The sequence below is a fragment of the Echinops telfairi genome, unplaced genomic scaffold (genome assembly GCF_000313985.2).
Source record: "Echinops telfairi isolate 266 unplaced genomic scaffold, ASM31398v2 ScPeMD7_7412;HRSCAF=8450, whole genome shotgun sequence".
In the NCBI taxonomy this organism is placed as follows: domain Eukaryota; kingdom Metazoa; phylum Chordata; class Mammalia; order Afrosoricida; family Tenrecidae; genus Echinops; species Echinops telfairi.
The window spans coordinates 9,749,699-9,761,679 of NW_022111312.1; the positions used below are offsets into that span (position 1 = coordinate 9,749,699).

At 52.0% G+C, this 11,981-nt stretch overlaps 2 protein-coding genes across 2 annotated transcripts in view; both read right to left on the minus strand.

The window, feature by feature from the left end:
- Positions 1-1,691: 1,691 nt before the first annotated feature.
- On the minus strand, positions 1,692-5,110 carry RPLP0 (ribosomal protein lateral stalk subunit P0). Its single transcript, XM_004709564.3, has 8 exons — positions 5,076-5,110; positions 4,702-4,803; positions 3,475-3,650; positions 3,305-3,392; positions 3,061-3,207; positions 2,765-2,950; positions 2,149-2,289; positions 1,692-1,925 (listed from the first exon to the last, which is right to left on the minus strand). Exons 2-8 carry the CDS (start codon positions 4,753-4,755, stop codon positions 1,764-1,766), a joined length of 954 nt encoding a protein of 317 aa, XP_004709621.1. The 5' UTR covers positions 4,756-4,803; positions 5,076-5,110; the 3' UTR covers positions 1,692-1,763.
- Positions 5,111-9,238: 4,128 nt separating this feature from the next.
- Positions 9,239-11,981, minus strand: part of PXN (paxillin) — a 47,442-nt gene continuing 44,699 nt past the window's right edge. The window contains exons 14-15 of the mRNA XM_045296708.1: positions 11,910-11,980; positions 9,239-11,283 (exon numbers count right to left, since the gene is read on the minus strand). Of these exons, the coding sequence (XP_045152643.1) occupies positions 11,017-11,283; positions 11,910-11,980 (338 nt within the window). The 3' untranslated portion in view covers positions 9,239-11,016. The remainder of the gene's footprint in view (positions 11,284-11,909; position 11,981) is intronic.

The window sequence follows — 11,981 nt, forward strand, 5'->3', positions numbered from 1 at the left end:
GGCTCTCCCCGAGTGAATGCATCCGGCTGCGCTAGGGACCCGACTGGCCAAAGGGAGACTGTCAACCACTCGGGCTCGAGACGTCTGTGGGGAATGGCTTGCCCGACTCCTGGCGTCACCGCCGGTGTGCAAAGCAAACCTGCCCCACAGGGTTTTCAAGGCTGTACCCTCTGGAATTAAGTTGTTGAAGGATGTCGGATGGACCATGGGCAATCCAAAAACCGGGCAAATCTTAGGGGCAGCATGTCCAGAATGCCGCTCAGAAGCAAGCCTCAAGGAGAAGATTGATAACAGTGGCAACAGTGGACTCAAAGGATTGGGCGCATGGCACAGGGCCAGGCAGCAGCTCCTTATGGGTACACAGGGTTACTATGTAACTAAAGGTATCAAGCAACTTTTGGACAATTGTGTCAACTTTTGGACAATTGTATCTTTTGTGGCACTTGTGAACCACTTTGGCCAAGTGGCCCATCCCTTAATGTGCTTCCTAATGAAGACAGCCTATCTTCAGGGAGGGAGGTGCCCTGGTAGCTAAGTGGTTACAGGTTGTTAGGCTGCTAACTACAAGGTCAGCAGTTAGAAACCCCCAGAGGCTTTCTATTCCCATAGTTACAGTATCAAAAACCCACCTGGCAATTCTACCCAATCCTATAAACTGAGTTTGGCTTGGATTCTGCCCTTCAAGGGAATTCTGGTGGCAGGGGCAACTAAAGATCAACTTGTGGGTCTCGACCCCTTTGGGGGTGGAACGACCCATTCACAGGGGTCACCTAATTCATTATTAGTTGTGAAGTAGCAATGAAAATTTTATGGTAGGGGGTCACAACTGTATTAAAAGGTCACGGCATTAGGAAGGTTGAGAACCACTGCTTTAAACCCTAAGGTCAGCAATTTGAAAATTACCTGCCGAGTTGCAAGAGGCTTTCTAGTCTAGGAAACCTAGTTCTACCACCCTGTGGGTTTGCAGTCAGAATCAACTGTGCAGTGGACCCCGGGGGTAAGGCAATGCAGTAAGGGTGCAGGAACTGAGAGGACCTGCCTTTGAAAATATACACTCAAGCCAAGTCCAGGGAAAAGCTTCAGGGCAAGCTGCTCAAATTTCAGGGCCAATGCCTACTTCTAGTGTGGACTCCCCACTTCATTTCCCACACACATCTCTGAGTACCATTGATTCTTGGACTCTGGACTGACTTTCCCCCCAAAATAGGACCCAGTACATGTGTGTGAAACAACTTAATATTGGCCACTCGCTTCTCATGGGATGCCCATCCTTTAAAGAACTTTTCTGCAGAACAGCCCAGTGGATAAAGGACAACTCTAGGGGGAAAGGTGTTGCAGTCTTGTCACTTGTGATGTTTTCATGTTTGAATGTCTAGCAAGGATCCAAACCTTGGTTAATTCAAATATAGGACAAAGCTGCCCAGCAGTTAGTTCCCTAGGGTGGGAGACAGCCAGGTCTTTTCAGCCTGGGTTTCCACTGGCAACCTTTCGTTTCACACACACACCATTTCACCCCCAGGCCGCTTATCTAACTTACTTAGATGAGGAACCCAAACCAGTTCTGATGGCCAGCCGTACAAGAATCCTGGTATAATTAAAGGACCGAGAAAGTTGATCTACAGCAATAAGTGAGATGCTAAGATCAACCAGCATCATTCATCTTAAGATGTGCAAAATTAGGCATCCAGGCGTCTCAGAGAACTAAGCCTTTTTATTTCCTTGTTTCACAAATTAAGCTGGCTGCTTTGGTTGCTTTTTGGTGACTAGTCAAAGAGACCAAATCCCATGTCCTCGTCCGACTCTTCCGATTCCTCCTTTGCTTCTTGCTTGGCCGGGGCCGAAGCAGCAGGAGCAGCAGCAGTGGTGGCGGCAGCCACAGGGGCAGCAGCCACAAATGCAGATGGATCAGCCAAGAAAGCCTTGACCTGAATAAAGCCAAGGGGAGAAGTTAGTGGTCAAAATCATTCAGCCATACCACCTTCCCCGCTACTACCCACAATCTGCAGAGCTCTGGAGGATCAGTGTGCCCCCGGCAGCTCACACCCATTCCCAACACCCACCTCCCAGTATCCACAATATAAAACGGGATCTTAACCAAAAAAAACTAGTCAGTGGGCCTACCCACTGTGGTCCTCGTGGGAGTTTTACCTTTTCAGCCAGTGGGAAGCTGTACTCAGTCTCCACAGACAAAGCCAAGACCCGCTTGTACCCATTGATGATCGAATGGGGCACAGAGGCGACAGTTGGGTAGCCAATCTGCAGGCACACACTGGCAACATTGCGGACACCCTGAGGGAGAAAAATGGCATGAGGTGAGCCGTCCTACATCTGAAGGAAGCTCAATGAGGACAGACAATACTTACAGGACGGAAGGCACTGACGCTCAGATGCTCAGACTCAAACCAGCTGACCAGATTAGACTGCTCTTTTCCTCCACGCCCAACGTATATTCCCTTAACCATATGCTGACAGATTGTATTTCATTCACGTTAAAAGAAATACATTTACGTATCCATGATTTCATCTCCTTGCTCCTGCCACTAATATCTCATGCAGTGTTATTATGGCTGCCCCAAGAATAAAGCCTTCTTTGTGCCCAAAGCCATTCAACTCCTCGGCAACTATGTCACAGGCTTTACTGATGCAATAGGCTGATTTAGTAATGCTTGGGTTACACAGCAGACGGGCCTTTACTCTGATAGTTGTGCTCTCAACTACTAGGTAGGAGGGATGGCCAAGCGGGCTGGCAAGTGTAGCATGTTACCTCCAGGAAGCGGGTGTGCAGCGCTTCCTCTGTGATGTCAAGCACTTCCGGGTTGTAGATGCTGCCATTGTCAAACACCTGCTGGATGATCAGCCCAAAGGAGAAGGGGGAGATGTTCAGCATGTTCAGCAGGGTGGCTTCGCTGGCACCCACTTTGTCTCCAGTCTTGATCAGCTGCACGTCACTCTGCAGAGAAAAGGCCATGGCAGTCAGCACTGGGCACCCAGCAAGGTCACAGACAACAAGAGACAAGGCTGCCCCCACCTGTCTGACACTCGTGAGCCAGGTCTACTCACCAGGATTTCAATGGTGCCTCTGGAGATCTTCGTGGTGATGCCCAAAGCCTGGAAGAAGGAGGTCTTCTCGGGACCCAGGCCCGTGTTCTGAGCTGGCACTGTCACCTCACACGGGGCGATGGCACCAGCACGGGCGGCAGCTGGCACCTGAACAAAGGCAACAAGCCACGACAACAGTCAGACCGTCAGGATCAACTTTATTTTAAAGAGCCAAAAGCAGATGGGTCCCTTCTGTCAGCCATACCTTGTTGGCCAGCAGCATGTCTCTGATCTCAGTGAGGTCCTCCTTGGTGAACACAAACCCCACATTCCCTCGGATATGAGGCAACAGTCTGCAAAGAGAATCTCGTAAGTCACCTTTCTGCACACCGGGCCCACCAGGACCGGGGGCAGTTTGCGGGGGAAGAGACTGACTTTTCCAGAGCCGGGTTGTTCTCCAGGTGCCCTCGGATGGCCTTGCGCATCATGGTGTTCTTGCCCATCAGGACCACGGCCTTCCCGCGGAGGGACATGCGGATCTGCTGCATCTGCTTGGAGCCCACATTGTCTGCTCCCACGATGAAGCATTTTGGATAATCATCCAAAAGTTGCTACAAGAACAAGGTGGAAACCACACTCAGGAGGAAAAAAGGAGGGGACAATGTCAGGAGAAAACAAACCCATGCATTCATGATTCTTTCCATCTCAATCCCTTTCATCTTGTTAAGGGACTGACCTGGGACAATTCTATCCCCCCCTCAGAGCTACTAGACTTACCAGCTGCTCAAAGAGAAAGACGAGGCTTTAGGCTCCCAGAAAGATTTACAAACCCCAGAAACCAGACACAGGTTGTTATAAGTCCTAATTTAATCAACAGCAGTGGGTTTTGCTTTGTGTGTTGTTGTTTTGCTTTGAGTTTTGAACTAAGTTACTGGGTATGAATGATGGAAACTAGATTTCTACATTCCATCAAGAGGACCATAAGGTGTGTCCTTGAACAGATGTTTTTTTTTTTCCAATCATGAGGCACAATGACACACTAAAATGTCTAATTTTAACAGGGGGAAAAAAATGGCCCAAATACAGCAAGTTAAGCAAAGAGTTAGATTTACAACACTCCAAAGTTCAACAGAAATCAAAGACTTCGAAATAGATTAAGACTTAGGTGGTAGGCATTTGGTTATTTACTCTTCACATCTGCTGGAAGTTTATGTTATCTGAAAATTCCCCCACTAAAAAGATAGGAAAAGGAGCCCATGTCTCTGGCCACCCAATAGAACTCATTCATTCAACAATCCTTGAACTGGGGGCTTGTAACAGGTACCAACTTGCCTTTTATAAGATTACACTACAGTATAAATCAAGAGAAATGAGTCACGCACTGCCCTGGACGACTTTACAGAATGAAACTGAGGCAGGGATCCCACCTAGTAAGCCTGATGCACCAGAGGGCAATCGCTACTCTTTATAAACCACCTCACCCGCTGGAACCTATGGGTCTAGACTAGGGGACCCAGCCAGGGCAAAATGTGAAGAGTAAACGAGATTTGCCCAAAGAGCTGATTTCTGTAGTAGGCACCAGCAGGCTCTCAGCACATCCTGTCCCCATTAGCGCCGGGCTTGAGGCAGCACGTTGCGGGGCCCGCCCCCGCCCGCACTTACGATTATTTTAAGGAAGTAGTTGGACTTCCAGGTCGCCCTGTCTTCCCTGGGCATCACGGCGGTGCGTCAGGGATTGCCACGCGGGGTTTAAAGACGTTGTCACTGTGGGAAGAGAGGAAGCTCAGACTCGGATCGTGCTCACGGTCACACCGGCACCCGCCACCAAGGCCCGGCCCGGGTCAGGCCCGAGGCCTGTACGTGGCTGGCCACGCGCGATGGTTCGCCGGACCCACAAAAGGCGGCTGCCGCCATCGCTCGGGGAGCCGAAGAGCTCAGGTCGGACAACTCCCGCACCCAAGGCGCCCATTTGAGCCAGAAAAAACACCCGTAATTCCCGCAAGCAACACAAGCGCGAGCCTCCCGATCACACTAACCCCTGAGAGGACGCCTGGCGAGAGAAGGCCGGCGCGCCGGAGCGCTCATTTTATATGCGAGTCAAGCAGCCAATCAGAAGCCGCAGGCAGTGTTCCCCACGCCTATTGGTTGGCGCCATCCGTCTTAGACATGGAAGTAATATAGACAGCCATTAGGTGAGAGTGCTGCCATTCTAGCCAATAGGAAGCCGCCTTTTATAAAGTCGGTAAGGAAGGTACTGCAGAAGTTTGCTGCCTCTTTCTAAACGTTGCTTCCCTCTGCTGGCCAGGACCTGGTTAAGTGTTCACGTGTTCGCCGATACCTAGGCAAGAGCGAACCAAGGAGTAGTTAGAAATAATGTATAATTAAAAAATAATAATAATAATAATGTATAATTACTATAATAGTTTAGAACAGAAACGTCTACCTTCTCTCCCCTACAGTTTGGTTTTAAAAACAAGCGGAGCCTGCTTTCATCTGTTCAAAGCTTCCTCTTTTCCTTCAGTAAAAACCCAAAATTTAAACGCCTTTCAAAGGCTTTACATACCCAATTAAGAATAAATTTTAAAAGAAAAAAAAAAGGCTCTACATAATCTGTCCCCACCACCCTCGCAGTCTCACCTCCCACGTTTCTGGCAGACGACGACCCTCTTTGCTGTTTTTTAGAAGCATGTTTCCACTTTAGGACTTTTCACACGAGCTATTAACCCCTCTCATAGCCCTTGGCTGCTATCCTGACTCACCTGTGTCAACTAGTCCATCACCTGCCTGCTCAATGAGGCCTGTTAGGTGCTTCCATACAGTTGGCAGAGAAACCTGTTGTGGGCCCATCTGAAATTACAAAACCCTCAAGACAGCCTCCGTTATCTTGCTCTATTTTTTTCACTAGCACTTACCACCTCCCAACACACTACAGAATTTTTTTTATTAGTTTACATATAGGCTTTCTTCCTGCAACAACGCAAGCTACACAAAGGCAGAGAATTCTATGCCTGGCACCCACTAGGAAGGAAGGGAGGGAGCGGGGGAGGAAGGGAGGAAGAGAGAGAAAGGAAGGTCATACCACCTCACGGAGACAAAGCATTCGAGCAGAACTGCGCCATTGGGTTTCCTGAACTGCAGATTTTATGGAAGCAGCTTGCCAGGCCTTTCCTCCACCGTACCACTCTACCTTTAGGTCAATAGCTGAATACAAACTGTTTGCGCCAGAGACTTGGCATAGAGGAGATATAGTAAGTAGTGAATGTTTGTCGAAGGAATGAACGCAGGGTTTGCAGTCAGGAAACATGAGTCCATACCCTTGCTCTGCCACTTGTTAGCTGTGTCATCTTAGGAAATGCTTTCACCCTGCTAAATCGGTTTGCCTTCCCCTATCTGTAATATAAAGAAAGTAATAGTATTCACCCATTCTAGAGGTGTGATGAAGATTAAATGAGCCATCATTATGTTAGAATTTAGCACAAAACTTAGATTGGCTGAATTCAAATCCCATCTGGAGGTGCCCCAGAAGAAAAGTGGGGCGGTTACATAATCTCTAGTCAATTTGAGGAGGGGTGGAGTCTAGCCTGTCAATCAGGCCTCTGTGTGGTGGGTATGGCCTTCTCCTGAGGATACTGGAAATTCCTTTCTTCCTTCCTGGAGGCGGGAGATACACTCTCTGCTTTGTCTCCCAGCCAGACATTCCTGTTGACAAGCTACATGAAGCTATGCTGGTGGCAGCCAGGGCCCTGGAGCTGGAGAAGCCATGTGGAGACCCATGCCAGTCAGAGATGTTTCCACCGCCACTGCATCCACAAGACTTTCCACCCACTGACCTGTGATCTTCCTGGGTTGGGCCTCATTGCATGTGTTGCCCGAGTCTGAAGAGGAATTTATGGACTAGTATTGGACATATGGGTTAATATTGGGACTGATGGATTTGGCCTGGACTGGGCTGGAATGTTCTCTTCATGTACAATTACTCTTTTATATAAAGCTCTTTCCTAGGACTCTCCCTGGATTTGTTTCCCTCGTCTGCCCGGACTAATACAAAAAGCCTGGTACATCTACTCCTAAACAAACAAAACGGTCACTGAAAACCCTGTGGCACACAGTTCCGCGCTGACACACCTGAGAAGGCCGTGAGGCAGAACAGCTCCATTCAAAGGCGCTGGACTCATGATGTCTTCCTTTCTGGCCTCTGTATGGAGGAAGGGTTCTCAGAGCCAGTGGCACCTCAAAAGCACCCTAGGAGCTTGATAAAAATACAGACTTCCACGTCCTAGTCCAGGCTTAGAGGATCAGAATCTAGAGGAGGGTTTCCAAAGGCTGGCTGTTCAAACTCAGCCCCCAGGCACCTCAGAAGATCTTTCTGTAAGAGCCCAGTCTTGAAACAGGTCACCCTGAGTTGGAATCCATTCAACTGGGCAGCAACTAACAAGAGTGGCTCTGAGGGCTGGGTGGTGATGCAAAGGTAGAATGGTCCCTTCTAGATGGGAGACCTAGGTTTGAGCCCCAGCGATGCTCCTCAAGGACAGCCCGGCCCACACCTGTCTGTCAGAGGAGGCCTGACATGTTGCTAGGTTGGTGCACAGGCCTCAGGGGAACTTCCAGACTAAGATGGACTAGGGAGCAAGGTCCGGAGATCGACTTCAATTAAAAAAAACAACCAAAAACCAACATGGACAGAAACAGTCTGATCTTCAACACATTATGGGGACAGTGAAGAGCCAAAAAAAGCTTCATGCTGCAGGGACAGCAGGTGACAACAACCAGAGGCATTCCAGCTCTGACAGAGAAGGAGGGGGCGGGGTGACTGCTCAGATTCCTGGTTACTGACAGCACCAACGCTGTGTGATGTTAATCTTTGCAAGGCCCCTCTACAAGACGGGGCAAGAAAAATTCATCCAGGAAGTGAAATCATTACCCAAGTCAACACCCCACACACACACCCCGGGTGGTTAAAGATGGTTTCAGAATTGAAATCCAGAAGCAAATTCAAAGCCTGTGGGCCTCGCTATACAAAAGGCTGTCCCTGCCAACCCTGTGGGAATCTCCCTCAAGGCTCCCTCACCCAGGTATATAAACACTCACAGGGTGTGCTCCCGAGGACGCCCTGACCCTGGCGATATAAATATCCTCTCTCATTACGGTACATTGATATAGTGGAATACCATGAAGCCATTAAAACACCAACGGAGCTATTTATTTATTTATTGACAAGGACAATTATCCACAAAGCGCAGTTGAGAGGGGGAAAAAAAGGCAGATCACAATGCTGCATACCCATACGCACAGAATCTAGATAGGACAAATCCACCGTGGGTGGGCCGGGTGGAAGAAGCCAAGGGGTATTCTCTCAGAGAAGACCTGAAGGTAAACTTTCCAGTCCAGGCTCACTGGGAAACGGGCAAGATATAGACTGGACCTCAACCAGCTGCTTGTCCAGGGCCAAGGCAAACAGGGAAACTGGCGCCACAGCCCAAGGGGACAATGCTGAGCGGGAAGAAAGCAGCTCCCAGGCCCCACTGGTCCTGGTTCTCCCAGAGCAAAGCAGCAAGAATGCAAATACGGACGTGACCACGTGGGGGCGGTCGAGGCTCGCCCTCTACAGTCTGATTCCTTCAGCTGGGATGGCCCGGGCACGCCCACCTCGCTGTGTGTCAGACTCAGGGGGGTGGTCTGGCTCAACCCAGGAAAATAGTGGTCGTAGTGGGGACTGCCTTGTGTAAGGTGACCAGACGTCCTGCTTTTTAACAATTTTTCCTGCGTCCCACAGCGTTTTTTAAAAGTCCCGATTTTTGGAAAGAATGCATGACAAGCTAGGGTATACGGCTTTCGGCTGCCATGTGGCTATTTCACCAGGATATGAGTTTTATCAATGGTGTCCGGCTTTACCAATGTTAAAATCCGGTCTCCTTAGCCTTGTGCAATGGGGAGGGGGTGGGTTGGGGAGAGGCAGACGATACCCTAAATGTTCTGACCCCCAGGAGTCCCCCAAAGGCTGCTCCCAACTCAGCCCCAAATGTTAAAGAACATGCAAAGCTCAGGTGTGACCCAAGGCCCAAGAACGGAGGCCTCAGCTACCCCATGCCTCTGGCTTGTCATTTCCATGCTTCCCCCTAACCTGTGACCCTGGGGACTATGGGAGGACCTTTGGAAAGGACAGTCATCTTGGATCACACAGAAGAGGCAGGAGCCCAGGTGAAAATAATGGCAAATTTTATTGGCAGAAATCATAGGGATTGAAATGGCAGAAAGCCAGATTAGAAGTTGATAGGAAAGGGAGGAAAAAAATCAACTGATCCCCCCCTCCCAAGGCGGACCCGAGAAACCCCAGTCCCTCTTGGGAGGGGTGGGGTGGGGTGGGAGTCACTGTAAACAGATCAGTAAGGCCTATGGGTGGTGGTGGAGGTTGTGGGCTGAGCTCCAGCCCAGCCTCCGGGGAGGGCCGTCTTTAGAGATTCTAGAACCCCGGGGTGCTCGGCCCGTGAGACCGGTGGGGTGGGTGGCGCTTCATCTCTTCAGGCCCCTCTGAAGCCCCTTCCTGCTGACCAGCGACCCCAGGGCCAGCCTGCTCCTGTTGCGTCCTCGGGAAGAGCTGTGTCAGCCCAGGACCCTGTCCCTCTGCCCCAGGTCCCGCCCCCCGCTGTGACGAGACCACCTGGAAACGGGCCAGACACTGGCAAGTGATGCCCACCAGCGGACTCAGCAAGAACCAGAGAGGGCTTCTTTGTGGTCAAAACCAGAGCCCAGCTTTCCTGAAGAGTGGGCTGCAGAGGAGTGGTGAAGGGGCAGAGAACGTTCTCTGTTTCCAGGGAGCTCCCAGGGGCGTGGCATCTCCAATGGCTTAGATAGAGCACAGCACCCCAAAGGTCACGTCGTCCCCCTTGTGTTCCCCCCAGGAACAGGACAAGCAGGGTTCTGAATCTGGAGGCCGGCTGGCCTGAAGAGCTGGTTGGCCAGAGCACAGGGAAGAAGAGGGTTTTCAGACACAGCAGTTTAGAAAACAGTCCCATTGAGCTGTGAGGGGGAGACGGGAAGCTCGGCGCGCTCCCACCCGCTTTGTGCTAAGAAAAAAACAAACCCAATACAAATGGCTCACCCGCCCCAAGCTCTCAGTACAAAGCGCGGCCGCTGGTGGTGGGCACGGAGGAGTATAAAAGGGGGATGTCCTTAAAATATCCGCAAAATCAGTCCGTATAGAGAAGTAAAAGCAACGCGGACGCTATGAATTGAAACCTCAGTGTAGAAACCTAGCAGAGTCGGTCCAGTGTCCCGCGGGGCACGGCAGGAGGAGGAGGGAGCATTGGGGGCTAGCATTGGTGTAGCTCCCCGCTGCACCATCCCTGGAGACAGAGTGACTACAAAATGTTATTGCTGGGCAGGCCTTTCTCAGTAGGACCAGAACAAGTAAAAAGGGGGAGTTGGGGTATAGGTGGTGATTCGGGGGAGACAATCACCCAGGTCCAGGAGACTGCAGGGCAGCTGGAGGACAAGGGACCTGCCATGGTCCCTTGGCTGCTCCGCCCATAGATGGACGGATGGATGCTGGCATCATCTGGAGGGCGCTGTGTGTCCCCCAGGACTTTCAGAACAAGGATGGTTATTAGGTTGGGAGCGGGGGGAGGATAAAATGAGACACCCCCCCCCATCTGACCCCGCCTGTCCTCCCCGGCTCCACTGCAACCATATGAGTGAGAGATGACTCCAGTGTGGGGGGCTGGCTTGCCAGGCCAGTTCTTGGGGAGGTTTCCTCCGCCCCCATGCCGCGTGGGACGATGGCCAGTAGGCCGGGTGGAGGAAGGGGCCAGAGAGGCTGTGGTGAAGGCAGGTGGGCCCGGTCAGTCCCCTTGGACACCGGCTGAGGACGACAACGTGGGTTCCAGTTCCTGGAGGGTTGGCCCTTCACCCCAGCAGGTCTCTGGGTCACAGTAGCAGCCGGGGGTCGGGTGGGGCTGGGGCTGGGAGCAGGAGGAGGGCCTAGCAGAAGAGCTTGAGGAAGCAGTTCTGACAGTAAGGCTTGTCGTTCTGCTCCTTGAAGGTGCCCTTGTTGAGCTGCTTGAGGCAGAAGGCGCAGACGAAGTGCTCGGGGTGGAACTTCTTGGCCATGGCCGTGATGCAGCGGCCAGTGATGGGCTTCTGGCAGCCGGAGCAGAGGGAGCCGCGCCGCTCGTGGTAGTGCACCTCGCAGTAGGGCTGCCCGTCGTGCTCGAAGAAGCTGCCGTTGATGAAGGGCGTGAAGCACTCCTGGGGAGGGAAAGGAAAGGAAGGGGCTCAGGCGCTGGTCTGGCAGCAGGGCAGGGCGGCTTCCAGCTGCAAGGTGCAGGACAGGAGCCTCTTCGTCACCAGCACTGAGGCCCACTGTATGCCCGGCCGTGGGAGTGGGGGTGGGGTCACAGAAACCACTGACTACAGTGGCCGTTGTTGTCACTGGCCTCTGTATCCAGACAGGCAGCCCGGGGGCTGGACCATGGGCAGTGGGCAGCCACTGCACCCTAGATCCCGATGTTCAGAGGCACATGCACACTTGGGGAGAGAGGCTCCCAGGAGTCAAGCAGAGAAGCCAGGATGAATCCCAAACAGCTTCTTGTGGGACCTCCGGGACAGCCCCCCCACCCCACCCCCCGCACGGTAAGGTGGGCGGTTCAAAACCACCAGAGAAAGAGGACACTGTCTGCTTCTTTGGAGATTCCAGCCGCAGAAACCCAGGGAGCAGTTCCGCCCTGTCCCACAAGGTCACTGTGAGTCGGGTGGACTGGACTGGACAGCAGTGGGGGTGGAAGGCCTCACCATGCCTGCTCACTCCATGTGTGCCCGCTGGGACGCTCAGCAACCCCCAGGGGGCGGCCCACCCCCAGCCCGGGGCACCTTACCCGGCACACGAAGCACTCGGGGTGCCACAGCGTGTTGAGGGCCGAGATGTAGTTTTCCAGGATGGCCCGGGC

What these genes read in the sequence shown, in the direction of transcription:
- RPLP0 (XM_004709564.3), bottom strand. Translation starts at nt 4,755, where the DNA reads ATGCCCAGGGAAGACAGGGCGACCTGGAAGTCCAACTACTTCCTTAAA. An exon ending in AACAACCCGGCTCTGGAAAA is followed by an intron (nt 3,393 to 3,474) that starts GTCAGTCTCTTC and finishes TTCTCTTTGCAG; the next exon opens with ACTGTTGCCTCATATCCGAG. An exon ending in TGCACACCCGCTTCCTGGAG is followed by an intron (nt 2,290 to 2,764) that starts GTAACATGCTAC and finishes TTTCTCCCTCAG; the next exon opens with GGTGTCCGCAATGTTGCCAG.